This window comes from Grus americana, chromosome 1 (genome assembly GCF_028858705.1).
Source record: "Grus americana isolate bGruAme1 chromosome 1, bGruAme1.mat, whole genome shotgun sequence".
In the NCBI taxonomy this organism is placed as follows: Eukaryota; Metazoa; Chordata; class Aves; order Gruiformes; family Gruidae; genus Grus; species Grus americana.
In genome coordinates, this window is record NC_072852.1 from 131,414,195 (window position 1) to 131,440,748 (window position 26,554).

Here is a 26,554-nt window from a genome sequence, read left to right on the forward strand (position 1 = left end):
AAAGGCCATATGCGGAAGCAAAGGAAAACAAAAGATTTATTCTCTGTTTCCCATCATCAGGTGATGTCTGGCCACTTCCCAGGAAGCAGGGCTTCAGTACGTGTAGCAGCTGCTCCAGAAGACAAATGTCATAAATAACGAATGCCCCCTTCCTCCTCCTTTCTCTCAGCTTTTAATGCTGAGCAGTCCTCATATGGTATGGAATATCCCTTTGCTCAGTTTGGGCCAGCTGTCCTGGCTGTGTCCCCTCTCAAGGTCTTGCCCACCCCCAGCCCACTGGTGAGGGGGATGTTGGAGAGAAGCCATGGTGTGTGCCAGCGCCGCTCAGCAGGAGCCAAACCCTGGTGTGTTACCAACACCTTGCTGGCTGCCGATACACAGCACAGCGCTGTGAGGGTTGCTATGGAGGAAAAAAAAATATATATATACACACACACACACATATATCAAATTCGTGGTATTTATTAAAAGCCAGTCCCAGGCAGAGCCCGGCGGGCAGGGCCTGCCCGCTCTACGCGTAACTGTCGCCGGCGGCCCCAACCTCCGCCCCTGAGAGCGGCCGCGCCGCACGGGGCAGAGAGGGACGGAGGGACCGGCGGCCCGCCCCGGTGTGGCAGGCGCGGTCGCTGGCAGGCGGCCGGGGCCGCCCGAAGGCGGGAAGGGCGAGGAGAGCCGGCTCCGAGCGGGCCTGCGTGGGGAGCGCATAGAGCATCGCGGTGGAAGGGCCACGCACGGAGCACCTTCTGTGCCAGGCGAGCCGCGAGTCTGTGGTGCTGGAGGACCGCGTGCCTGGGGCAGGCATTGCCCGGCAAACGCTGGGCGAGCGGCGGTCCCGCTGACGGTCCCGGCTCCGGTCCCAGGCCCGGTCTCGGTGGCGGCGCGACGAGCACCATGCTGGCCACCCGGTAAGGCTCCCTGCGGCGGCGGGGCCGGGGGCGGAGGCCGGCCGGGGGAGACGCCGCTCCCTGAGGGGAGAAGGTGGCAGTTCCCCCCGGCGGGGCCCCAAGGCGCGGCGGGGCCGGGGAGGTGGGGCAGGGCCCTGGGCCACCGCCGCCCTGCCCGAGGGGTGCCGTGGCCCGGCCCTTACCCCGCGGCTACCTTGTCCTCGTCCGTGCGGGGGGCTCGGTGGCCGGGCGGCGGGGCGGTGGCCGGGCGCGGTACCCGGAAGCTTCCAGGGACGCGCGGCTTCGGGTGATGGCGTCCGGCCTTGTCACTGCTGGCCCGGCTGCGTGGGCAGCCTCTGTCACCTCGCTCGGCGCCTCTGAATGGCACCAAGCCGGATAAGGTCCCGCGGGGGTGCAGGCTGGGTTGGGTGGGAAGTCATATGGTGTCTGTACCATGAGATGCGAGTTGGGTCCGGGAGCTGCACCACTTGCAGAGAGTTTTCACCATTGCTCTTCATGTTGTCTCAGTTAAGAAGAGAGACTACTGACATCTGAGGGGGGTGTTTTTGTGTGTCCCCTTTTACTCTCTTAACTAATCCTGGTATACTTACAGGCAAAGGAAGCTTGTGTGTGCATTATATATGTGTACATGTGTACATGAGGGAGATATATATATATGTAGAGAGAGAGAGAGAGAAATGTGTACCTGGCCCTGCTTTTCCACTGGTGCCTGGGGACTTCCCTCTTTCTTTTTTGAGGTGAAACACCTGCCTCAGCTGAAGAAAATTAAGGGACAGGCAACCCATGTGCCTTGTCAGGGTAACGCCATGAACTATCACAAGGGGTTTTACTCCTGCTGACCCTCTGTGTTGTATATTTTTGTGCTACCAGTTTTGCTTGCCTGGAAAAGTCGTACTGGCTACTACCTGTTTGAACACACTGAACTGCAGGGCGGATTACATTCTTTGAAGGGTTTCATGGTTGTCCCTTCTTGCTGAACAGCTAAGCAGATTATATCCTGCACTTTAGGCTTGTTCTGAGTTGCAGCAGTGCTAAGATGTGGAGGAGAAGACCAGGTTTAGCTGAATGGGACTGTGTTGGAGGCCTTGTGATATGCTTCCTGGGATATTCCATCTTCCACAGCTATGCATGCCAGCCAAGTGCAGAAGTCTATGGTTAGTGTCATAGATAATTTCCTAGATGCACACAGACCCTGTCTGTGTTAGGATGTCTACAGGGTAAAAGCTGTTGTTTGGTCTGAGCTATTTGTCCCAGGGCATCTGAACAGTCAGTGAAGAGAACAGTTACCAGCAGCGAACCATTCTTCCTTCCTATTTTCAGATAAGGGCAGATATCAGATGGGATTTCAGCTGGCTTGAACTGTTGTACTGATTGTATCTGGCTAATCAGTGCCATTCCAAAAATAAATCCCAAATTATTTTAATGGCATCAGTTTTAATGACACTAAATTATTTTGCTCTGCTTATAGGTTGTGCACCATGAGGAAGCTTCCTTCTGTTCTGGCTAGGACACTCACTTCTGGGACCAGTGGCTCTTCAGTGCTTCCTGACATGTCTGAAGGTAAAATACTTGGCTGTGCTTCAGAAGATTTATAAATGTTTCTAAGGAGTTTATTCTTTCAGGTGGTGACCCTTCATGTGTTAATATGGTTTGGATAATGGACATGCCCTTGACTGTTAGTTCATAGTGTCAGTGTTTAAGAAATAGCAGAAAATCACTGTATGTGTTTGGAGATTAATGGCAACAAATATGCATAATCATTGAAGTTGCAGATTTAGGGGCTCATCTGGTTCTTCAGTCTTAGAAGAGCATGTGATTCTTTTCTAGAGGGACAACTGCTTCTCAGGTTGGCTCTAGATAGGAAGTCAGCATTGTACAGATAGGTACTATGGTGACTGGGGAGAATGGCCAAGAAATGGAAGAACTAAGTGCAAATAATGTCTTACAGAACTTTTAATCTGCCAATACCCTTACTTTTGTAAACGTAGAGAAATCTGTTAATCAGATCAGCAGCATTGCCTCGTGAAAATGCTCTTGTCAATAGAGCTTTGTGTTGAAAGATTGTTTTGGCACTCTAATAGGAATAAACTATAATGTTCCTGTTTCAGAAGCTTTTTTAAAAAAGTTTTCTGGTATTCTGATCCCATGTACTGAGAGGAGGAAAAGAGCTGGACCCAGCTACACATAATTCCTTCATGGAGTTTCGCTTGTTTCTGAGATCATCTTTTCCCCTTTGTTCTCCAAGTAGAAACCCCAGGTTATCCAGTAAAAGAGAAAAGAAGGGTTATTGGTTGTTTTTCATTATTGTTAGTAAGTAGTGATTTAGGAGGTTAACAGAAGCAAGGATACAGAATATTGCATAATTGCAAATATTACCCTGCTCTTTTATTTGGATATTTTATAATGATACCACCTAGAAGGCCAGGAAAAATAATGAAGCAGTGAGGCCATCCTGGCCTTGCCTCTGATTTGTTTCCAAAGAATACTGATATTTTTTGGACTATAATAACTGTAAATATTTCAGATTCTGTTCCAAAGTTGTAACATTTAAATAACATTATGCAAACTTTTGCTGATATGTAAACTAGTTTCCTTTAATTTGGTATACATGCTTTCACAAGACACCAAACACTTAGTAGCTTTTCACACACTTCCTCCCAACTTTGGGTCCCAGTTGTGAATGCCCTCACTTCTTCATAGTTCTCCCAAAGGCTACACCAAGCAGGACTTTGCAACTTTTCTCTGAGATAATTCTCATCCCGCTTCCTGAAAAAGGCTCCAGATATTCTTTCCAAAGTGAATAGTGTTTACATGGTAGTACCAAGTTTGAAACATGGATTGAAATTACACTGCAAACAGATACTTCACAGAGCCAGTAGACAAAGGAACTGGAAAGCTGGCTTTGATGGAAAGGACTAACTCAGTTATAAACACAAAGATGCTGACTCTAAATCAGGCAAGGACAGGTTGCCTACAGTTGCTTATTAAAATTACGGAATGTGTGTGTAAATGGAACTCAAGCAGGTAGAATAATCAGGTAACCCCTCAATAGATGTAATTTGCATTGTTTCTTTTAATTGTTAATCTAACCTGTGTTTTCCACTCCGCAGGACACTTACCCATTCATGTGAATAATGGTGTGTTGTGGTAATCTGTACATATTTTAATATTTGCTATAACACTAAACTTACTCAGCTACTATTTTTCCTTACTTCAGCAGTCATGAAAAATGAATTGCTGTTGTTCTTCTCTGTCGACTTGCTTAAAGCCTCTCTGCCTTCAGTGAATGGCTCTGATCTTACTTGTGGCAATATTGTTGTACTAGATCTCTGTGAGCACACTGTATTTCTGGTGGTGTGCTGGGTAACACATTTCTAAGAGGCTTGTGGGATACAAAATCTCTTAGATAGCAACTCCTGCAGTACTTAGCTTCATTTCAGACATTTAAATCTGCATCTTTCACTGAAGCCCAGACCGAAGTCTATACCAAAACTGGTGGTAAAATACATCTCAGCAGTCTCCCTGAACCTGGATACACCTGGGGAGGCACCGGCACAAGGGGGCAGGGATCTCATTGGCAGAAATGAATGCAGTGACCTTGTCCAGTGCACAGCACCGTGCAAATAGACTTGGACCCTGCTGCTCTGGCATTAGTGATCCACTGATCACAGTTTAGGAGATACTGTGAAATATGCAATATGATAATGATGGATAAACCCTATTTGCTGTAATTGTTTTGCACATTTAAGACATTTGCCAAATAACAAAAGAGAAAGGGTTTATGGATTTTTATGCTTAGTTGCTTGCTTAAATTTCTGTTGTAAGGTAACTAATATCTAGAAGAGCAATAAAGTTTTTCCAGGGGGAAAAAAAGAGAAAAACTATGTACTTAGGAGTCTGTAAAATGGACCAGATCCAGCTTGGCAACATGTTAGAAACACTTTTACACTTTGTGACTTTTATTATTAAAATAAAAATTACAGCCTGGCGAATGTTTACTTGTATGCCTAAAATTGAAATTAGAAGTATTAAATGGGGCTAGCAGTGTATATACATGTTTGCAGGTTTGGACCTGAGATTTTTTTCAGAGCTTTTTACCTCTTTAGAGTTGAAAAGGAAGATGAACTTAGTTTAGACAAAGAGAAAGTGCTGTTTATTCCCCCTCCATCCCAGCACAGTCTGTACACTGTTGGAAAATTGAGGTTTTGTGTTCTAGAAGCTGTAACAGTGTTTCTGCTAACACTGTGTTGGTCTAATGCATGCTATGGTAGCTTCACAGGTGGAGCATGAGTAACAGGAAAGTAGTACCTGTTCTGCTGCTTCTTAAGAAAAAAAGAATCAGGCCTTCCCCCCCTTCCAAAAAAAAATCAACTCTAAGATTTTCAATCAGTTTCTTTCACTGAAAATTTGTTTGTTCTTAGAATTAGTAGTGGAACTCTTCTAATTTCAAAACATGTTTCTATCCTAATTTCCTAAAGAAATGAGGCCTAAGCGATCTATTTTGTCTTTGTCTGCCTGTCTTCTTGTCCCCCTCTTCTTCCAGAACTTTTTGTTGCTTGATGTCAGCCAAAATAGATGAGCACAAATTTCGAAGAGAACCGTGTTTCCACAAGCTTTGTGAAAATGGGCTTCCGAATCAGAGGTTGGTTAGGGTGCCAGAGCCAGTGTTGGGGTCAGCCACGGACCGTGGTGTTTGGTGGCAGCTGGCAAGTAACTGGGATCTGTGCGCTGGCTGGCTGGCAGCCTCTTGCCTGCCTCTGGGCTAACCACAGCTCATGCCGGTGCTGGTCTAGACGGCAGGCAAAACAGAAGCAGGCTGGGAGTGTAGGGATGGGAGCTGATGGTGCCGCAGGGGAAGGAACAAGAAAAAGGAGTTTAGGGGTACCGCGGTGGTGGTGGTGGTGTGGGGGACTTGGGCAGGAAAGCAGCAGAAACTGAAATGACTGTATGGGGAGGGTGGGGGCAGAGCTGAGTGGGTCTGGCTGAGAGAGAGGTATGTGATTTGAATACCTAGGAAATCAAGCTCTGCTGCTCCAGGGTTCACAGGACAGCTTGAAAAGTGCCAAGCCTGATGATGTCTAATAACCTAAATCCATACTATACAATTCTCAACTTCTCTTCTGAGCTTGGGAATTGTTACTGCTTGTTTTCAGATGTTTCCAAATAGCATACATTCACCTGCCTGCCCGTGATGGAGTAGTTTGATAGATTTGATGGGACCTTAGCACACTTAATAGCCTAATTTGAGGAAAGAGTAGAAAAACTGCTTAGGCAGATTATTCTTGAAATTTAGGAAAAACTTATGCAGAACTAGTATTAACTCTGATAGTGCAAACAGTGCCGGAATCAATTTTATAGGCGTGTCTTAACACTGTGTTCTTTGAGGCTGCTAAAAATTTAGGCTATCAAACCCTGCTGGCAATAGCCAGTCTGCTGACATTACCTGCCCTTCATGGGTGGGGCTAATTAAAAAGTACTCTCCTCATTCCCGGTCTCCCAGCTGTACCGTTCCTTTTTATGTTCTTTTATGACTTTCCGATCTGTTATCTCCACAGTTTGTTTTTGTTTAGGCTGAAATATTTTCACATCAAAATTCCTCAATCAGATCTTGATCCGCTGTCTCTTTCAGTTGTTAATTAGCATTGCAGGTGTTTGATTACATTAACAAACACTTGAGATGCCTTCTTTGTTGGCTGTACACAGTAAGCTACGGAATCATGTTACTCAACCCATTATTGTGATATGCGTACTAACAGCATGAGTGAATTTGGCCAAAGTTTGTTTCTGGCCTGCTAGTTGCATGACTTTGCTTAATTTTCCTGTTCTGGGATGAGGATTGTGCCTTTCAGCACCAGGCAACCTCACTTTCATCACTTGCAGAACTAAGCTTGATTTGCTTTGATTTTTTTGTTTTTTTTTCAGTGCGGAGCAGATTGAGGGATATAGTGGGAGCATCTACCAACTGGAGGTACAGTGTACATTAAATGTATTTTACTTTATTTGTGAAACCCAGAGAGAGCTCAGGGTTGTGGTAGTGGAAGTTAACAATGTTAGCTTGCTGACTGGGGAAGAAAAAAGATCCAACTAAAAAGTAATGCAAACAAGGTTTCTGAATTGTTACTTTGTGGATCACAAACTTCTGAGATTTCTCTGGCAGATCTTTAGCACTGAAGGAGCAAAATACATGATCTTGATGCTTACAAGGTTCTCCCATTAGCTTTGAATCTGATGGAAGTTTAAGAGCTGTAGAGTCTGATGGATATGTTATGGTGATGTTACCTCTTGACTTACCTGTTGTGGATTACCCACATGGTGGCTTTGTCCTGCGCTGGATTCAGAGGCAACTGAGCTGGTTCAGCATGAAGCAGGCTGCATTACGAATGGCCTGGCAGCACCCATGTCATTTTGGAAAATGGTCAGCTTGAGGTCTGTGTCTCCTTAGTCAGGAGCATCTCAGGCATTTCTATGCTCTGCTGTAACTTAATTGTAGATTAATTTATATACAGTTTAAATCATTGATGTTTTGGCTTTATGCAGGTTACCTTCCTCCCTCTTTATTACATTGAATAAGCCAGACTTGACTGTAATCCTCTACTATTAGCAATTCTGAATAAGTCAGTGTAGCAGTCTGGGGGAAATTACATACTGCTGTTTGGTTAGTCCCATATTTATTGTCTCGATTGTTGATTTTCTTATGGCTGTGTTTGCTGAGCTCTTGTTTCACACTTTGTGCACTGATGGGGGAATGGAGAGGCTTGCCTGGGTGGAGTGTCTGATGTGTCCAGGCCTTCTGACTAGGTTTGTCTAAACAGGATTATAGGCATGCTAAAGAAAACACCCGAGTCTGGGAGGCTGATTTTTGCTTAGTAATACTAGTATCTAAGCATGAGGGGGCTTGAAGTTTTTGGTAGGTCAGCTGAAAAGTGCTCTAGAAGCTGATTTTCAAAAAAAGCCTTTCCTGCAGCCCAGAATGGCTGGGGAGGAAGCGTGTCACATGGAAATGTCATCTGAGGAATGAGATTTGAGAGGGCTCTGGTCAAGTCTGATCTTCCATCCATTTCTTTTCCCCTACTGCCCCCACCCTGGAAGGAGAGCAGACTGAAGCCAGGATCACCACAGCAGTGTTTTTCTTAGATAGGTATGTCTCTTGTGCTGTGTAAAATACAGCAGAAATGGTTGGCAGAGTACTGTATGCTTCAACTACTATGAAGAAGAGCCAAGGAGCCCATAGCTGAGTGCTTGAGAAGGATGGGTTTGATATGGGGAGGTTTGGATGACATGGATCATGTAGCCTTTGAGATCCCACTTTTAAAATGGAGTGACAAAGAGTTGATACACGTGGAGACTGAATAGCCAGTGCTTTAGTTGAGTTAGACCACAGAATAACTAAAGAGGACAAGCGTAAGAGAACAGCTTGATGGGGGTGCCAAAATGGGAACTAGGGAAGGATTGATGCACATACATCTGGATTGCCGGGAGAGGGGAGAGATGCATGTTGGAGGAAGGCTTTTGGCCATTAATTTTGCTAAAAGGAAACTTTGGTCTGTGATTTCTCTTGTAAAGGCCAGTGGCATTTAGTATTAGAAAGAACTATCTTGCTTACATATTTGTTCAGATTTTGTACTTAAATTGTAATTAAAACTATTAATCTGTTCATTGCTAATTATAGTCTAGATACAGTTGTGGCCATTTCAGAAATAAATAATGTCATTTCTTAGAAGGTTTAGGGCACGTATTAGTTAATACTTAGATGAAGTATTGTTACTGCATGACTAGTACTGCAGTGTGTAACAGTATTTATCTGTTGAAAAATGTTATTGCCTTGAGCCTAATATTTCCATATATTGAAAGCACATTCTGAAGCCGAAGCCAAGAAGAGTTGTGCTGCTGACCTCAGAGGAGCCAAGATGGGACTGGTGAAAACAGAATATAGTTGAATTTTTATTGTTTGGTTTCTGTGTGTTTGTAGATAAATTTCTGATTTACTCTCTGATTAATATCTCTTAAACCTTTCACTGAAAGACCTTGAAAATAAAACTTTTAAAAAACATAAAGGTGCATCATCTTGGACATTGCATCTTTCCTTACTCATTTAGTATATTCTATTTCTATGCAGTGGCATGACTTCAAACATTAACAACCTTCTGGAGGAGGTTATCTTTCTATTTTCTCTAAACTCTCTAGTAGTCATGTTGCCCAGATGAGGTAAACCGTATTTCATATTTAAAGCAAACAAACAAACAACTGAAATTTTCTGCTAGAATTTTACTCTTTCATCATGGATTATTAATATTTTCCCCAAAAATATTAAACAGAAAAGAGAAAATGTAAATATGTTGAAGCGTGACTGCCTTGTACCTCTCCTCTCCCAAAAATAAAACTCAAGCCAAAAAAATCTTCGTCTTAAATGGCTAACACCCAGAATTAATCCAAAGTCAAAACTTACATTTTCTTTTTGGTGAAAAGGTTCTTTCTGTTGATTTTGTTTTGTTTTTTTTAAATTGGTTCTGTTAAACACAGCGGCACTCAGATCTCAGCAATGCAGCATGCAGTACTGGATGAATGGCACATATCCACAAGTTTAAAATGAAGTTTGGTTACTTAGTGTTTTCTGCCTTCTCTTGCTCTATGAAATGGATTCATAGTTTTGCATACTCTTTGGCTTTATAGTGGAACTGTTGCATGTGTAACCCTTAGGTTTTTAATGCTTTATTATCGATTCTAGGGTTGTTACGAAATACTTGCTTTGTTCAGTCAGGTTGTACTTTTAAGGGGAGGAACTTTGGAGGAACAGGTAAGAGTGAATGTTGGGCAAGGTTGTTCTATCTTGGAGATACTCGTGCAAGGAACCAGCGTGGTAGATCAGGAAAAAAAAAAAAAAAGTGACATTACGTTGGCCCTTACTCCCTTGTGAGTGTTGCAACCCCTCTGACTTGGTGCTGGAAAAGCAGCTCTGAAGGGGTAGTGCTCTGTTTTCTGTAACGTTTCTTTCCATAACTTTCCTGTATGGTGCTAAGACAACTGGGTAGGAAGAGAGAGGGAAATAGCTTAATTTTCCTTTTCTTTTAGTTTGCTGATCTAGTGTATACTGTGTGAACCGATGCTGTAAAGGGAGAAGTCACCTGTGGATGATAGCAAGTCTTAAGCAGATTAGTTCTCTCTGTTGTCATTACTAAGCAGCACTCTACATCTGCTTTACTTCTTGGGAGAGATTGTAAGTTGACAGTCAGTCCTTTAAAATAGGCACTGTAGAAAGAGTTGTGATACAGTAACGATGGAAAACATGAATATACACAAAACCTGATACGTTAAATTATGTCTGATTTGTTATTTTCAAGGGCAACCATTTTGGTAGCATTCAGAATTAGATAAAATTTGGTCATCTCTTTAGTGTGAAGTATCTGCTTGCCACACATACACAAAACTATTTAAAACTTTTCTGCAGTAGTCTTGCTTAGCATATCTGATTATGTGCATTTCACTTTCTCTTCAAGACACGCTTACTGTGTCTTGCTATTTTTACTACTTTTTTGTTTTCATTTTGATAATCTTTAGTGTGACATCTTTTAGCTAGAGTTGCAGTTCTGTTGTCATACTGCAGACAGAGGGTTTTTTTTTTTTTCTTACCAGGGATCACGTACAAGCAATGCAAGAAAGAAAAGCTCTTCATACTTTACTGGCAAAACGGCAGGAAGATCTCCCTCCTAGGAGAATGAAAGATAGCTACTTGGAAGTTATCCTGCCTCTAGGAAGTCAACCTGAAATAAGAGAAAAGTATCTGAATGTACACAACAGTGTAAGGTAACAAACCGTGTTACACATACAAGAAAGTGTTAACTTTCATTTACTATGGATGTAGATGTAAGTAGTTAATTGTTGACCCTCCTCGTATCTTACAGGTTTGGAAGGATACTTGAAGATCTTGACAGTTTAGGAGGTACGTATCTGTGCTCTTGTAAAGAATGCACAAGTAATGCAGACAAAGTGAGTTTGAGTACTGTGGAGTGCTATTCGGTATGATACAGTACGACCTCAGAGAGGGAATCCCATCAATGCGCTATCTTGAAGGGGAAGGAAAACAAGAAAAGATACTGATGCTGAAAGAGAAAGAAGGGTAATAGAGAAGAGACAGAAGCAAAACTGGTCAGCCTCAGCCAATTTTGTAAAGGATCAGCTATGAGAATACTTTACTGAGAAATGATCCTAGGTTATGAATCTGCATTGAGTGTTAAAACAAAGAAAATTAAATTAAATTAAAATTAAAACGTATGATTTTTCTCTTAAAAAACCCCCACAGAACAACACACAAAATCCAACAGATAGGGAAGGGCAAATACTTTAATCTTCCCTTTGGGGAGAAGAGAGTATAAGCTGGAAAGAAGAGAATGTATCCATTGAGAACAAATGAAAAACACTTGGTAACGATTCTTGGGTTCTGTCTCCGAATTGATGTTAAGGGTAGAAACAACTAAGTTGTTTCATGAGTTAGCTTTCTTAATTTTTTTTTCTCCTTTTCATTTATTCATGGTCCTTAAAAGTTCAAGATCTTTGACTTTTGTTTTGCAGCTAAAGTGCGTGCTAGGTTGCTAATATAACTTGGAGATGCTTGTCTCTTAAAATGTCACCAGGTGACTTCCTTCTTCAAAGTTCTGTAGCTGGTTGGGAGCATTTTGGTGGAGGTTTTTGATAAAGAATAATTAAGAGGAGGTTCTGAATGGAACAATTTTTTTGTCAGAAAAGAAAGACCTTTTATGGATCCAGATGGGCAAAATTGAGTAAGGCAGAGAAACAAATGAATGCATGTCACCTGTCTATCAAAGGTAGACAAAATAGCTGGATGATTTATATTTCTTTCTGGAATGTGGAAGATACTGGCTTCAGTACCTGTCCTGAATTAGAAAAGAAGACTTGAAATTATTGGCTGCCCTCCGTTGGCAGATGAGATGAGCCTGTTTTTCATTCTGTGCCTTGCTTCTTTTCCCTGGAAATCTGTGAAGATCTTGGTTGTTTCCTGTTGCAGCGCAGAATGTCTTTGCCTTGTTTGTAGTCATACTGGGCTTCAGTCAGTTCCCCTGGGCATGTATTGTTTTGGGTTAATCAAGATTCTGTTGCAATTATACAATATTCAGGATGGTGGTCAGCAGTTTTCACAGGAAAATGTACCATTTCATTCTCTCCTCAGTATATTCTGTGATCTCAGCAAATGCACTACATAAAGGTCTGGTGGACGTCCAGTTTTTTGTCTTTGTCAGAAGGATTCTGATGAATCCCATTCAGACTCTTACTAATCACACTGATGGCATGAGTTGATAGGCATAATGGTTTTTAGAATTGTGACTTCAGTAATATAGTAATTTAGTAATTTTCCTTCTCTCTTATCTCATTAAGTACAAACTTATGATTGTGGAAATCTGTGTTGAGTGAAAATCATCTCAGTACTAGAAAAACAATCTTTGCAGCCTTGTATTACTCGAAGGAGTCTGTTTACTTGGATGTGCTCTTGTGAGCAGGGCTAATTAATTTATATAGTGGTTTGGCCAGTAGTAATTACAGTGTGATAAATACCTCTGACTATGCTTTTATGCCTGTAAGGCACAGTTTATCTAATCTGCACCTCTTTTAAGAAATCCGTATTTGAAAATAGGTCCCTAGATAGCATGTATACTCGGACAACCTGCATTAAATCAAAATAGAAGGTAGGAAGGATCTGAGATGGTGGGCTGCAGGAGTAAAGGGAACAGATTAAGTGGGATTGCAAGTAGAGGAGCGATGGCTTGATTTAAAGTGCTCAGCTAAATTTCTCTTTGTAGTAAGTAAATGTGCATATAGCTGAGACAGCTACTGAATCACTGTTTTCTTTATAGCAATCCTGTGAGTTACATACATGAAAATGTGGAACTTATGTGCACACCTACAATATGATACTTTAGTTTTGGAGGTACTTCTCATGCTTCACAAAGATGGCTTTGATCTGCTCTACTAAAGTTTTTGTTAAAGTATAGGAGAACTGAGAGCTAACTCCCATCTTTGGTCTCTCCACAGTTCTTATTTGTTACACTCACACCAAGCAGGAAATGCAGCCAAGGTCTCCCTTATCAATAGTTACAGCTCTGGTGGATAAAATCAGTAAGTGGCAAATTGATCGGTAGAAATGGCTCCATCTGTTTGTCTTAGTCTTTCAGCAGCTACCGCCTTCCCATGGTTGTTACTGAAGATACCTTCTTCCCTCTCCTGCTTAGTTCACTTCATCTTGTTTTGGCTTTGAACTCTGATTGCTGTGGCTTTTGTTGAGAGGAAGAGGGTTTTGTAGATGCTGTTCAGCATTTCTGATTTCCTTTCCTTTCAAAATCTGACTTTCACGCTTTCTGCACTTCTGTGTTTGGTTTTATTTTGAGTTTCTTAGCTTCATTATTGAACAGTGTTTTTTCTGGTGGAGCTGGACCTTGCTTGTGTCACGTGTTCTGCTGAAGACCTCTGTGGGTCTGCCATCCATCTGCCACTTGTACGCTGTCTTCTTCCTCCTGTTCTGGCTTTAGAAGTCTGATGAGACAGAAACTGCAGGCTGGCAGTGTGGTCCCTTGCAACAGCTCTCTTTTCTGGATTGTCTGTGTGTGTGTTGACACTTCCAGAACTGAAAAAAGTCTTTGAGAATCCAGTCTTTCTAATATTAGATGTCCCCAGTAACATCTAATGTTTGTCTTGTAGATTTGTGCAAGAAGATTATATATCCAGACTGTGACATTAAATTCACAGGCAATGTTTCTTGGGTTGGAAGGACCTCAATGGAAGTGAAGATGCACATGCTGCAGGTTCGTTCCTGTGACTTCTCTCCATCCTACAACAGTTATGAGGTGCTTCAGGGTGAATTCTGGATGATGACATTAGCAGTCTAAATGATATTTTCTAGAACAACTGATTTTGAAGGGCTTGAAATAGCCCTAGTGTTTCAAGACCAAGATGACTTCCAGTAGTCTAGGTCCAGCTAGATATTCTGTTGCTAATCTTTCTGTCAAGACATGCATTTTTCTTAACCAGCATTTTGGAATTAAACAGGAACACAGTACTCCTATGGTAAAAGTAGGTGGCTCTGCATTTTCTTAAAGAAGTTTCTCCCTGCTTTTGAAAAACTTTATTTTCCTTATATTTATACATTTTATATATTTGTAAATTTTAATGTTGGTATTCAGATTCAGTATTAAATTGTATCTCTTGTGTTCATCTTATCTACTGTGTAGCATAATTATTGTAATAAGTATTAAATTCTAAATAATAGAAAATAAATTAAATGAAGAGTGTTACCAGGCTACACTGTGCAGGAGCAGAAGGAATATTAATAATTCAATTAAAAAATCCTTAACTTTTCTATTGACTATTTACTGTCAGTTGAATAGCTAACTGAAACATTAATTCAGTAATTTAATTACTTAGAGTAGGAAAGATATGCTATAAACAACCAAAGTGGTATTAGTGGCTATAATTCAGATAGACAGGGAAATATTTATTGATTCAGTTTGTCTCCTTAAGTAAAGTCTCTGCTGTAGAAGATAATGTTACACCTTTGTGTAACCTCTGAACTCCTGCTGGTGCTGGCATTAGCAGTAATTTGTTTTTGACAAGAAATTGTTGTTTTGGCATTTCTCAGAATAAAGGGCAAGTGGGTCCCTTTACAATGCCTGTGTTGATTTCCTCCTGCCCCCCAGATGAAACTAGTAGTTAATAAGCATTCCCTGCTTACTGTTCACATTGTAGAATTCCTGAAGCTAGAGTTTTAAATTGTGTCACCAGTTTGATAGATCTGGGAAGGAATGACAGAAAGTGAAAGTAAACAACATTAACAGTGGGATCACATAGTTGATGTCAACTGAATAGCTTGCTAAGCACATTTACAGTTTTAGAGTTTAAAAATATAATTGTTTCCTGTCTCTCTCAGCTACATGATGGTGATTACAGCCCCGTGTTAGATGCAACCTTTGTCATGGTGGCCCGGGATCCAGAAAATAAACGGTAATTTGTGGGACAGGAAAATAGTCTTCAGACTCTTGCTATCGTAAAAATAGCAAATGTGGCAGCTTGCTATGTATGCATAGAAATCGTACAGTGTGGGTGATAAATAAATCACATAGTCAATGTTTTCTGCTGGTGAGTGTTATTTTCTTGGGGCAAGCTTCAGAGCATTGATTTCAGCAGTCGCATATACTGGGGATTGCTGTTAGTCTTGGGATCTGACCCTTTTCTTTAATAGATTTTCTCTATGTTTGAATGACTGGCCTGGTGAACATAGAAGTGAATGAGTTGGCTAGAAACCCACCTGCATTCTACAGCAGTTGTTAGAATTAATTGCTTTCTTGCCCTAAAAGAAATGAAAGGGTTGAGTCTCAATGGTTAAGTGGCCTTTGAGTGAATAATGCCATTAATTCCCTAATAGACACATGATAGGTATCATCAGAATAACTCAGCCTAAAACTTGGTTAAGTAAGTAACATGGAACTGATGAGTATTCTCACAGAACTAAAACAAAATGAACTTTCTTATTTTTCTGATTTCATTCTCTCTGTAATTCCTTAGTCATTAAACTAACAGGCTGCTCAGTTTCAGCTTTGGGTTATGTGATTCCAGCAACAGAAAAACCTGGTTCTATTTCTTACCTCTTTCTTGTATAGCCTGCAAAAGTAATAATTTTCTGTTTCTAACTAGTTTAAATAATTGCCGGTATTTAATGAAGAGGGATATGTTTAATGAAGGGGTTTTGCTTGACATAATTATTTAGTCCTGATAATATTATAAGTAGTTATTAGGTTGGTTTCCTTCAGATTTATGAGATATTTTTAGAACCCATTAGCATACTATACATTTAAATATATATATGTATATATATATGCTTATGGTTCTCATTTAAGGACTTATTTTGCAAAAGCATTACATCAAATCTGATGGAATTATATACTAGCAGATGGACTAAGGACAAGCCTACATGGACTTGTGCAGATAGATTAAAAATTTCAGTGGCTGTTCTTCAAGCCAACTGTGTTTTGGAAGCATTCTGTCCATAGAAGCAGGGTATTTATTCTGTGTGAGGTAAAAACCTTTCAGAGAGGTACAGGGTATGTTAGGTTGTTAGAGTGCCACAGAAACATGGTTGTATGGCTTTTGGACTATAGCAAACTTGCATCTCAGCAGCTTGGGGCTTGGGCAGGAGAGCTGATGTAGATGTGTCCTGAGCTGAGGAGAGGGAGAATGAGCTCTGCAATGGAGAAGGAACTGGTGTGTCTCCAAAATCCAGAGCTTTAGCAAACTGGGAAAGAGCAGTTTGTTCCAAGAGAAAAGGTCCTCTCTGCATGCCTCTTGTCACCAGCTCAAGTAAAGGTAGAGGTGAACTGTTCAGCAAAAATAATAATTGGAAATTATGGGGAAGAATGGCTCTTGAAAATAAGCATTTGCCTTGCCTTGTGAAAAGAAATAATTAAATGTTCTATAATTAGGTTATTTGTGCAGTAAAATAAACATGCAAATTTGTACTCAAGGCAAGCTCATATCATCTTCTTTGATAAGTAGTACATGTGGTAAACAGCTTTTGGCTGTTGATAAGGCTGTCATGGGAACGTGTAGATTATAAGAACACTTGCTAGCTACGGCACTGTGCTCTTTCTATTCCAGGAGGAATGATACCATTCAAGTTTTGTGTATCTCTTTTAGACTATGATGGATCATCGCATCTTCATTTGCTGAGTTTCTAAGCAGCTTTCTGCTTGAATAATCTTCATTATAACCTATGGGTACAGTTTTAGCTCTTTAAGCCATGCATCTGTGCTTCTTACTCTTTCTCAGTTATACTGGATGGTGGTTGGATCACTTACCACCTTCTTCAGAGTTAAAGCTAATACGATATTCTCTTGGTGGCTGCCACATAACCTGAAGTGTATCTTTTCATCTTGTAACGTGTATGTAAGCAAACATGGAAGACTGTTATAAAATATTCATAGGACAAATCCTTATATTGCTTGTAACTTAAAGAAAAATTCCTGTCCATAGGCCAGCATTTGTTAATCCACTTGTTCCTGAGACCCCCGAGGAAGAAGAAATCTTCAAGCAAGGGGAATGTATGTCATACTTCCTGGTAGTATGCACATCTGCGTCAGGTTCAACTTAGTAGCTGGAAGGAAGTAGACTTCAGAAGTTCTGCTGCTTAGAAATGCTTCTAATTTGTTTAAAATAAGTTTTTTGTTCTGTCTTGTGTGTCAGTAGTGTAAGAGAGTTTAAAAGCCTGCTGGCGCATTCATGGAAACACTTTGGCTAAACTGACAGACAGGGGCACTCCTGATGTGCCCTGCACCCCGCTAGACTTCCCTGTTTCCAGGGTGCTCGCCCCACTTCAGATCTGAGTGCAGCACAGGCTTTCCTAACACTCTGGCTGATTGATTGCCCCCATGGGGGGTCTGCTGGGTGCATCACAGCTCCTTACATGTGCCCATGTTCCTTTTGGAAAGAAACTCGGAAAAAGAAAGGGGGAGAGCAGGGGAAGGAGTGCGTACCTTCATCTTGTTTTGTTTCAAGCTGGGATTTTAAAGCAGAGAATGAGAGAGACATTAAAGACGGAATAAACTGAACAGAAGATCTTTTAAAGTAAAATTTCAATCATTGTGGCCTATGGTAATAAGTTCTATTGTAAGTTTGCATTCTTGTACCATTGGCAAAACCTGAAGAAAATTGTTTGTTCTGTAGGGTTTCTTGTTATGTTTTTCTGTACTTTGAGGTGAGTACTTAAGTTTTCTGTAGCAGGGGTGGGTGAGTATTACAGTATATGTATAAAAGGTCCTCATTACATTGTTGAGGTAACAGGGAACTTAGACCTTATTTTTAATTCCATGTAGTCAGTTCTAAAAGCCAGATTTCTGTTTGAATCTATGGGACTGTGAAGTTACAGTTTTTAACTTACAGGGGGGAAAAGGAAAAAAGAAAAGAGACAGCTGATTCCAGGTTAAAATCTCCAGAGTCAAGCCAAATGGTTTTGGTTTTTTGTTTGAATTCTAACGTGATTTTTTTTTTGTTTTTTTGTTTAGTGAACAAGCTGAAGAGGATTGATTTCAGCACTGCCTCCTTACTGAAAATGGCTCCCACTGCAGAAGAAAGAAACATTATTCATGATATATTCCTTAATACATTGGACACAAGGCAAGAAGGGAAGGGGTGGAGGAGAACTGCAGCCTTATGAGAGGGAAGAGTAATGTGCCTTTTGAGTGGTTGCTCTAAGAGGGTAGTCTGGAATAAATGCACGCATTTTGTTTTCCTATTTCATGATTTAAATTCTGGGGCATTTTATTTGTAACCCAGGTACAAAATTTAATATGACATCTATGCCTCTTAAAAGAGTCTTCTGTCATTCAGGAGCATTGAAAGTGACAGTGTTAGTACAAAGAGCTTCTGAGCAAGCTGTTAGGAATAATCTTGAACATTAGCAGAAGAAAGATCAGGAGTGTAGGCTTATTGCAGTAGCAAATCAAAGTATCACTTCAGATAAGGCTTCAAGGTCAGTTGGAACAGTTTTTAGTGGTAGCATTTCTTGGTTTTGGGGTTTGTTTTTGGTTTTTTTTTTTTCTTTTAGTGTGTGTCTGCATTTACTATTTGTGCATTTTTGACTTGCTGAATTCTGCTAATGTGGGCTATAAAGTTTATTGTCTCTTCCAAAGGACAGTAAGTTTCCGGAGTCGTAAATTACCACCCAATTCAGTGTGGATGGAAGATGCAAAGCTAAAAGGCCTACAGATTTGTCATCCTCAGGTATTTTGAAAAATATTAATGAATTATAGAAACAGTTACTTATGAATTGTCTTGTAAGTCTAGTCAATCCATTATTTTCTTTCAGTTCTGCAGTCCTTGCAATGTATTTACAGCTTAGTTTCTTTTGCCATTTTTGTTACCTGTATGGATTGCCACTGTGAATTAGAAGATTTTTAATTACTTTGTTTTCTTACCGGACTATTCATTTTATGCAAAGTGTGTAAGTTGGGCTTCTGGTTGCTGACTCAATTTTGAGTTTTTATCTTATGTTGTCAAATGAGTCGGATGAGCTCCTATTAAGTACAGTTGCCTCAGCCATTTTCTTTTACGTACATATATATTTCAGTAGTGCTTTTTATACGTTCAGATACTGTGAATTCTGTTAAATACTGTGAATGAAGTATTCAGACTTCAGACACAATGCTTTGAGAAGAATATGTGTAATGTGTCAGTTTGAATTTTGTTTCTACATACAGGAACGGAACATCTTCAATAGGATCTTTGGGGGTTTTCTCATGAGAAAGGCATTTGAACTGGGATGGGCAACTGCTTGCAGTTATGGGTGAGTTGTAGAGCTGCAGTATTTATATAGTCCAGAGCACTGTGCACATATACAAAGGTCGGGAAGCCAAGCTCACCAACCTAATGACAGTCTGAGTGGAAAGGACCTAGGTGTCTAGTAGAATCTTGCACTATTAGTGCACAGCACTGTTTTATGTAGAGCATCTGTTTGTATTTAGCAAGAGATTTGCATCTTGCTCCTTGGAACTTGGTTTTTAAGCATTACGTGTCAAGATAGAAAACAGATCCTTCTTCTGTTTTCTTTTATCATACCAAGCTATTGAGATTGAGTTTTGAAAATACGTTTTCTTTCTAACCATATAAAATAGACGTTCTATCAAATAAATATTATAGCTTTTCATTCCGTACATGAGAGGAATGGTTTCTGAACAACTTCTAGTAACTGCTTGGGCTTAGAAAGTGTGACCAAGGTAATTACCAAGCAAAGATCTATGCAGAAATTTAATGCTGATAGAAAGTGAAGTGTTTTATGCCAGTGCTTGGAAAACTGAGGCCTAAGCAATGATGGCATGAAGATTGCCTAGCAAGTGTAAGTCATAAGATGCAATAATGATACAGTAATGTATCCTTAGAGAATGTGTATTTCTATGCATGTGAGAGATTTCCTCTGGTTATTTTTGTCTTGGGTGATGACATAATTCTTTAGCACTTCCAGCGGCCTGTGTTTAAGAGAGAACTCTATTTTCTAGTAACCCTTCATTAACGTGCTGACAATTAAATATTTTAAATTTCTCCAAGCACCCTTGTTATTCTTGAGAAGAAATTTCTCTCTTTCTTGCTCAGGGGCTCCAGACCTTTTATTGTATCTGTTGATGACATCATGTTTCAGAGGCCAGTTGAGGTTGGATCTTTATTACTGCTTTCTGGACAGGTAAGAGTAGATTTCTTTTTGAAAAGGAGAAAAACTTATCTTTGCTGTAGTCACTGTTAGTCACTGATAATGAACAGTGCATTATGAGAGTGTGTGACTTTTCTTGTTAAATAGTGCAGTGAAGTCTGTCGTGGTTTTTCAGCGCCAGTGATAAATTACGGACTATAACTCTTCTCTTAACTGTGTAGGTCTGTTACACAGAAAAAAACTACATCCAGGTCCGAGTACACAGTGAGGTTTATGATGCAGATACCAGGGAGCACCAGACAACCAATATCTTCCATTTTACGTTTATATCAGAAAACGAGGTCCCACGAGTTGTCCCCAAAACTTATGGAGGCAAGTGTCCAATTAATGCATTGTCATCATAACTCTGTAGACAAGACGGCTTGCTTTCTGTAGGAGCATTGGTCATTTTACTGGGTGAACTATTGGCATTTGAATAAGCTAACAGGATTTCATGGCAAACCACGTTTATTTTATGCTTTGATGACAGTGTGGAATTCTTCGTAATCTTACCATTCTGTGTAGCTGCTCTAGTACTGATACGAAGTTACTAATGCGGTTCTCTCATTTCTCCACCTTATTTCAGAGTCCATGTTGTATTTAGATGGGAAGCGACACTTTGCTGCCATCATGAAAGAAATCTGACACACACTGAAAATGCCGCATCAGCAGTGTAGCAGCATGACGTCTTGCAAAGAGCTGTCACCAGAGATGGCTAACAGACAGGTGCTTGCAACACTGAAAAAAAAAGCACCCCAAAACAGAACCCAAACCCCACAACAAAAAATGCCTTTTTAGTGTTATTTATGTATTTGCATATATTTGGATTTTTTTATTCTCTGATACTAGGATTTGTTGAAATCTACTTTTAAGTGCTAATGCTAGGAAAAAAGGATGAAAAAATGCAATCTTAAGCTTTAGATAGCTTCTCTGTGTCTGCTTTGAGAGATCTCATTAGACCTTTGCTGTCTTGTCACCATCTGCCTTTTTTCCCTTAGTAGCTCTCCTTTGTTTTTCCCTGATACGGGATAGGAATTCTGTTAGAAAAATGTGTGCAATAAGTAAATACATACAGATGAAGCTATTTGACCTACATTCTTGTGTAAATCAAGTTTAGGGTTGTTTTTTTTTTTTTTTTTTTTTTTTTAAACAAGGACACATGCATCTGGGCTGCAGCATAAGCTCGGAAGTTACTAGTGTGTGCACAATGTAAAGCAGGTGTTTCCCATCAGCTGGGGTTTTACAAGGTCGTTGCAGCTTCTGTTTTGGAAGGTTTCATGTTCCCTTGGGAGGAGACTGGTTTTTGCAATGAAATGAGGTGGCCAGATAGTCTCTTCTGGCATTCTGTTTGTGTATAGCCAGTCCTTGCCAGTCTCTTCTATTTTTTTGTTTTTTTAATGTAACCATGAGTTCCTTAATGAACTACTTCTCCAGGCCTGTAGAGCAGAGATCTGATTGGTGAGATTGGGTGGGACTGGGAAATGGCATCGTAGAGCAGAATGTTTTGGTTTGTTAGGGATTGGGAGCAGAGAAGGTAAAATGCTGCTCAAATGGTAACAGTTGTGTTTGATGCTGGACTTAGGGGTCCAGAGAATCTGTGTTGAGCAGCTCCTAAGTCAGCTGCTGAATGGTGGGAGGATTTTTATCCCACTGAGGGGTGGTTCAGCTGTAGAACAGCCTCCTCACTTGAATTATTTGTCTGGTTCCTTGGTAGACTGTAATGAAATATGAGTATTGCACAGCTTTAAAGGTTGTCACGTTTGCCTGTGAAGGACAGAGTAATTCCCCACCACAGAGGGGACACCACAGTGGATGTACTGTGGCATATAAGTAACAGGAAGAAAAAGTACTCAATACTGAAGTGCTTCTGGTGTAGTGGAGGAAGTTTTAATGGTCTCCAGTATCTGGCAGATGAAGCCCAACATCCTGAAATTGGGAAGGTGATTAGTCACAAGCACAAAATTGGAGCTCTGATACCTTCAAATTAAGACTGATAACCTGTCTGATCAAGACACCCAAAGAGGAGTAGTTGGGCTCAATGGTAGGATGAAATACGATGTCTTATAATACACAAGAATAGACTCCAACTTCCCTGCTAGGTTTAAAATCTTTTGAAATCAAGAAACAGCAAGTAGAAATGATGTGAATTGGCACAGATGCATGAAATAGATTGATAAAATAAAGCAACCCGTTGAAATTTTATTTCTGAGTAAGAAAGCTTGAGAAAGTCACAGTTAGGACCAGCTTCCTTTGGTGCTAGGATAGTGTGAAGTTCGTGGCTCCTAACAGCTGATTGCTATTCATATGAGGAGAGTGAGCACTGTAGTAACCAGCATGTTCTGCATCAGCCTTCCCTTTCTAAGATTTGGCTGCCTGTATTTCTAAGTTAGGGAGCTTACTGGTGGAGGCACAGGGGTGTTGCCTGAGCCAGATCAGATCAATGCGTTGCAGTGACAGGAAGCTCCTCGTTGCTTATGTAGAGTTTCTCTCTTCAGCCACACTCCAGTGCTGACTCAGCTGTATGATGGTTAATCTTTTTCGTTATTGGTTATGACACTGTGGATATATATGTTGTATTTTCTGTTTGTCTCCTTTTTAACACTCTTTGGAAGCTGAATATACTTGACTGACCACACAAATAAAGAACTGAAATTCTATCCCAGCTTCTCCCCCGCCTTGCTGCATGGATCGCTGTTGGCTATTAAAAAATAAGTAGGAAGGCAGGAAGCGGAGGGATCTATTTCAGAACTATGTATTACTCCTGAGTACCTGCAAATTTTTATCATTGACCCAGTCTGGGTCCTACCTGGGTCACTTTTGTATAACATTTGCAAGTTAAGGGGGTACCAAGTTCTTCCTCTGCTGCCTTTTCAGCTGTATTTAAATACGAATTTATCATAATTTCAAATTCAGCCTTCAGGAAGGGATTGGAGAGGAGAGAAAGAGGTAATAGAGTAGGGAGATCAGAACCTCTGGACACAGTGAAGAAGATGAATCCTGCAAATGAAGATGCTTAGAAGAATTAGTGTGTTTTCAGAGTTCATGCTGACTTAATCACGTACCACAATCACAGTAGTTACAGAAATGTATATACAGTCATACAGAATGTGTGTGTATATATATATAGATATGTAAAAGATATAAAATATATATAGTAATAAACAGATATAGAATATGTGCTTACATATTTTTTACTCCGAGAAGGTAACTCCAAGTCGTCACCCTCCCTGATAATAGGCTAAATGTATCTTTGTTCAAGGGTATTATTTATACAGGTTGCTGTATACCTTTGTGTGTGAGATAAAATTGTTCTCAGATCTCACATTCAGAATTAAAATATTTTAACATAGTAATTAATGTTGAGTTTATATTGCAACTTCATGAACAACCCTGTGACTGTAAGTGACTAACCATCACCGCAGTAGCCTAAAGATATTGATAGAAAATCTTTCTATTTATAGTGAACCTATCTGTGTAATTGGCTGTGGCTCTGTAGTGGAAAGTAAATACTTTTGTGCCTATCATGTCTTGGAATACCATGAGGAGGAGGAAGTCTGTGGTAGCTGGATTGCCTCCCCTAACCCTCTCACTTAACGGTGATGTAAAAGGAGATTTCTGGGGGACTGGCTGAGCTCAGTGCCTGAAAAAGCACTTTGATTTAAATGTCTTTATTTTTTTGTGTTTAAAAAAATAAATATTAAAATTACATACTGAAACTTACTGTAACAGCTTCTGGTAGGCCTTCTTCAGCTCTATACGATTCCTTTGCAGCTACGTGGTGGTGTGCAGCATTCTGGGAAGCAGCTTGCTGGAGCTGGTGCAGCATGGGCCACCACATGAGGGTGTTAGTTCAGAAACCAGCTCTAAACTTACTGCATGCTTAATTGGTGTTACTACACGTTCAGTCCGGCCTTTGTCTTGTCCTCTCTGAATGCATTGTGAACTAGCTGGGGGAGAGATTAGTTCTTCACGGGCTAGGCACTAGCTAGCAGGAAAATAAAAGGGTAAATATTCAGCTTTCATGAAAGAGAAACTGGGGACTCCTTTTGTGGAAGGTGTAGTTGGATGACAGTACCTCCATAGAAAGTACACCAGAGCACTTGCCCTGACAGCAGGGGATCCTTGTTCCTGCAGGGCTCCTATCCTCGAGGCTGAAGGCACTTCTGCTCCTTACTCCTTTGTCTTCTGTTACGTAGCAGAAATGGGAAATGTGTGGAGGAGGGGAGCATGGCTCTGGGTACAGTGGTCCATACGGCTTCTGGTCATTGCTCACACTGTTGCTTCTTTGTCTGGTAACTTCAGCAGAAAATTCAAGTGCAGTCCTGCAGCAGGGGCCGGTTCCCTATGAGGTGGGGAGCCTGTGAGGGGTCATCCCCAGAATTAAATGCTGCTAAAAGCAAGTTTATTCGTACAGGCATCTCAAGTAGGCTAGCGCCAGGGCTCTGCACCGCAGGAGAGGCAGGGCTGGCTGCCTGGGGAGGTAGAACTTTCTCAGAGCATCTGGGGCGGTGAGGCAGCATCTGTGGGTGCTGTTCAGTGAGGCAGGCTTGCTGGAGGTCACAACAGGTCCTACCCCAGCTAGATCTGTCCTGCTTGGAGAGGTGGCTTTCACCTGCTGACCTCACTGCCATATAAAGTTTCTCTTTAACAGCTGAGCGAGCAGTGGAGGCATGAGAGGCTTGTCCAAAACAGCAGTGGAAGTTGAAGGCAGTGTCTCATTACTGGTAAGTACTTGCTTTGCAGGACCTCTTTGCTTTTTGTTTTGAAAAGATGCGTTCACAAATGGCAGCTCCATGCACCTGCGTTTCACACACATCAAGAGAGGCCCATGAGTACCGCCCAGGGTTTGGGAAGCAGAGTTGTTTGAGATTTAATTCTTCCCCTGTTCCAGACCTCAGGTGAAGCGTACTGGAAATACAGACCACTGTGTCATTTGTTCAGTTACTGGTTTGTAAGAGACCGCTGCAGGTGGTACTGCCCAGTCTGTCTGAATTCACTTGAGGTGGTCGTGATGTGGGTTGGCATTTCCAAACGGGCGGCTGGAAATGAGGTTCTTGGACTCGGCTCTCTGCACCAACATTTGAAAGGCTTGTATTTCAAGCCGTGCTAAGGTGTTCAACGCAACCTGGACTTTGGTGGATCTTCTGTCTTTCTTCCAGAAGATGACATCACTTCGTTGCCTAAAAATAATTAGGATTTAAATTTTTGTCCTGCTTGTTCTTACCTGAAGATTTTGCTCCTAGACCTGCACATAGATTAGATATTAGGAAGAAATTCACTGTGAGGGTGGTGAGGCACTGGAACAGGTTGCCCAGAGAGGTTGTGGATGTCCCCTCCCTGGCAGTGTTCAAGGCCAGGTTGGATGGGGCTTTGGGCAACGTGGTCTAGTGGAGGGTGTCCCTGCCCATGGCAGAGGGGTTGGAACTAGATGACCTTTAAAGGTCCCTTCCAACCCAAACCATTCTGTGATTCTATGATAAAATGTTTCCAGGTATGTTAACAAGACTGTGGGAACCCCTAATCCAAGCACTAGGCAAGAATTAGTGATGTGCCCATGGCAGAGGAGTGGGTTTCTGCACTTTCTGCATTTGATTATCACCAAGGAGTCAGAATCAACTTCAGCCGTTTCATTGAAGCTACCTGTATTTTATCTTTGTCAACTGCAGAACGTACGTGATACTAAAGTACTCAAGTGTTGCTTAGTTTCCCAGTAACTGTCTTTCAGCTCAGACATATTTCATATGTGCTTAATATAAGAGGCAGAATTTGAGACCAGAACTAGAAGGATGATTGCAGCAGTGTTAACTGAAACACAGAGGGGCAAAGCAAACCTTTAAACTTTTCTGCCTGTGGGCTAATCCTGCCCGAGATACTGGTACTCCTAGACTCTGATCTTGAAATTAATTTTTTTCTTGATGGTTTAGCTGCTTTTTGTCACTCCGTCCTTGACTTCTCCCTGGAGCCAGGGAACAACCACCCCAGGAAGCTCTGTTCTGCTGAGAGGTGCTCATCAGGCTGTTGTGTGATGGAGGGTGGTACGACAATCAGCTGATGCCATTAAGTGGTACATGGTATCCCAGGATGTGCTGAAACCAAGTTCTCAATAGTAAACCAAGAGGAGGGCAGTTGCTTTAGTAGGTGGCGATGAGCTGGATCCTCAGCTTGCCTTCCTTGTCTTGCACATCTGCAAACCCCAATGATCCCAAACCCACAGGCTTCAGTGTTTCTCCCTCCCCACCCCCTGCTGAGTTTCCAGTATTATTCTTCTATTCAGGGACGTCATCTTCTGTCCTTTGCTTTCCCTTTCTCTTGGAGGCAGCATGTAACTGAGATTCTGCCTTTGCTTCCCGCCACCCCCCCAAGCTCTTTCTTCTCCCCCTCAAACATTAGTACTTTTGCATTTTTTTGCCCAGTC

General features: G+C 41.3%; 1 protein-coding gene across 5 annotated transcripts; it reads left to right on the top strand.

The window, feature by feature from the left end:
* The first annotated feature begins 453 nt into the window (after positions 1–453).
* On the top strand, positions 454–22,800 carry ACOT9 (acyl-CoA thioesterase 9). 5 transcript variants are annotated; one of them, XM_054814921.1, is made up of 16 exons: positions 454–905; positions 2,374–2,465; positions 4,016–4,042; positions 6,828–6,873; positions 10,536–10,706; positions 10,805–10,842; positions 12,948–13,031; positions 13,611–13,714; positions 14,836–14,909; positions 16,935–17,002; positions 17,963–18,074; positions 18,590–18,680; positions 19,157–19,242; positions 20,046–20,133; positions 20,322–20,472; positions 20,726–22,800. In XM_054814921.1, exons 1-16 carry the CDS (start codon positions 892–894, stop codon positions 20,782–20,784), a joined length of 1,305 nt encoding a protein of 434 aa, XP_054670896.1. In that variant the 5' UTR covers positions 454–891; the 3' UTR covers positions 20,785–22,800. The 5 variants fall into 5 exon arrangements, with proteins under 5 accessions (XP_054670896.1, XP_054670904.1, XP_054670926.1 ...); XM_054814940.1 differs by lacking the exon at positions 454–905 and adding an exon at positions 8,757–8,821 and having other exon boundaries at positions 2,400–2,465; XM_054814929.1 differs by lacking the exon at positions 4,016–4,042.
* Positions 22,801–26,554: the final 3,754 nt, after the last annotated feature.

What these genes read in the sequence shown, in the direction of transcription:
- ACOT9 (XM_054814921.1), top strand. An exon ending in ACCCATTCATGTGAATAATG is followed by an intron (nt 4,043 to 6,827) that starts GTGTGTTGTGGT and finishes TTTTTTTTTCAG; the next exon opens with TGCGGAGCAGATTGAGGGAT. An exon ending in CGGGATCCAGAAAATAAACG is followed by an intron (nt 14,910 to 16,934) that starts GTAATTTGTGGG and finishes TCCTGTCCATAG; the next exon opens with GCCAGCATTTGTTAATCCAC.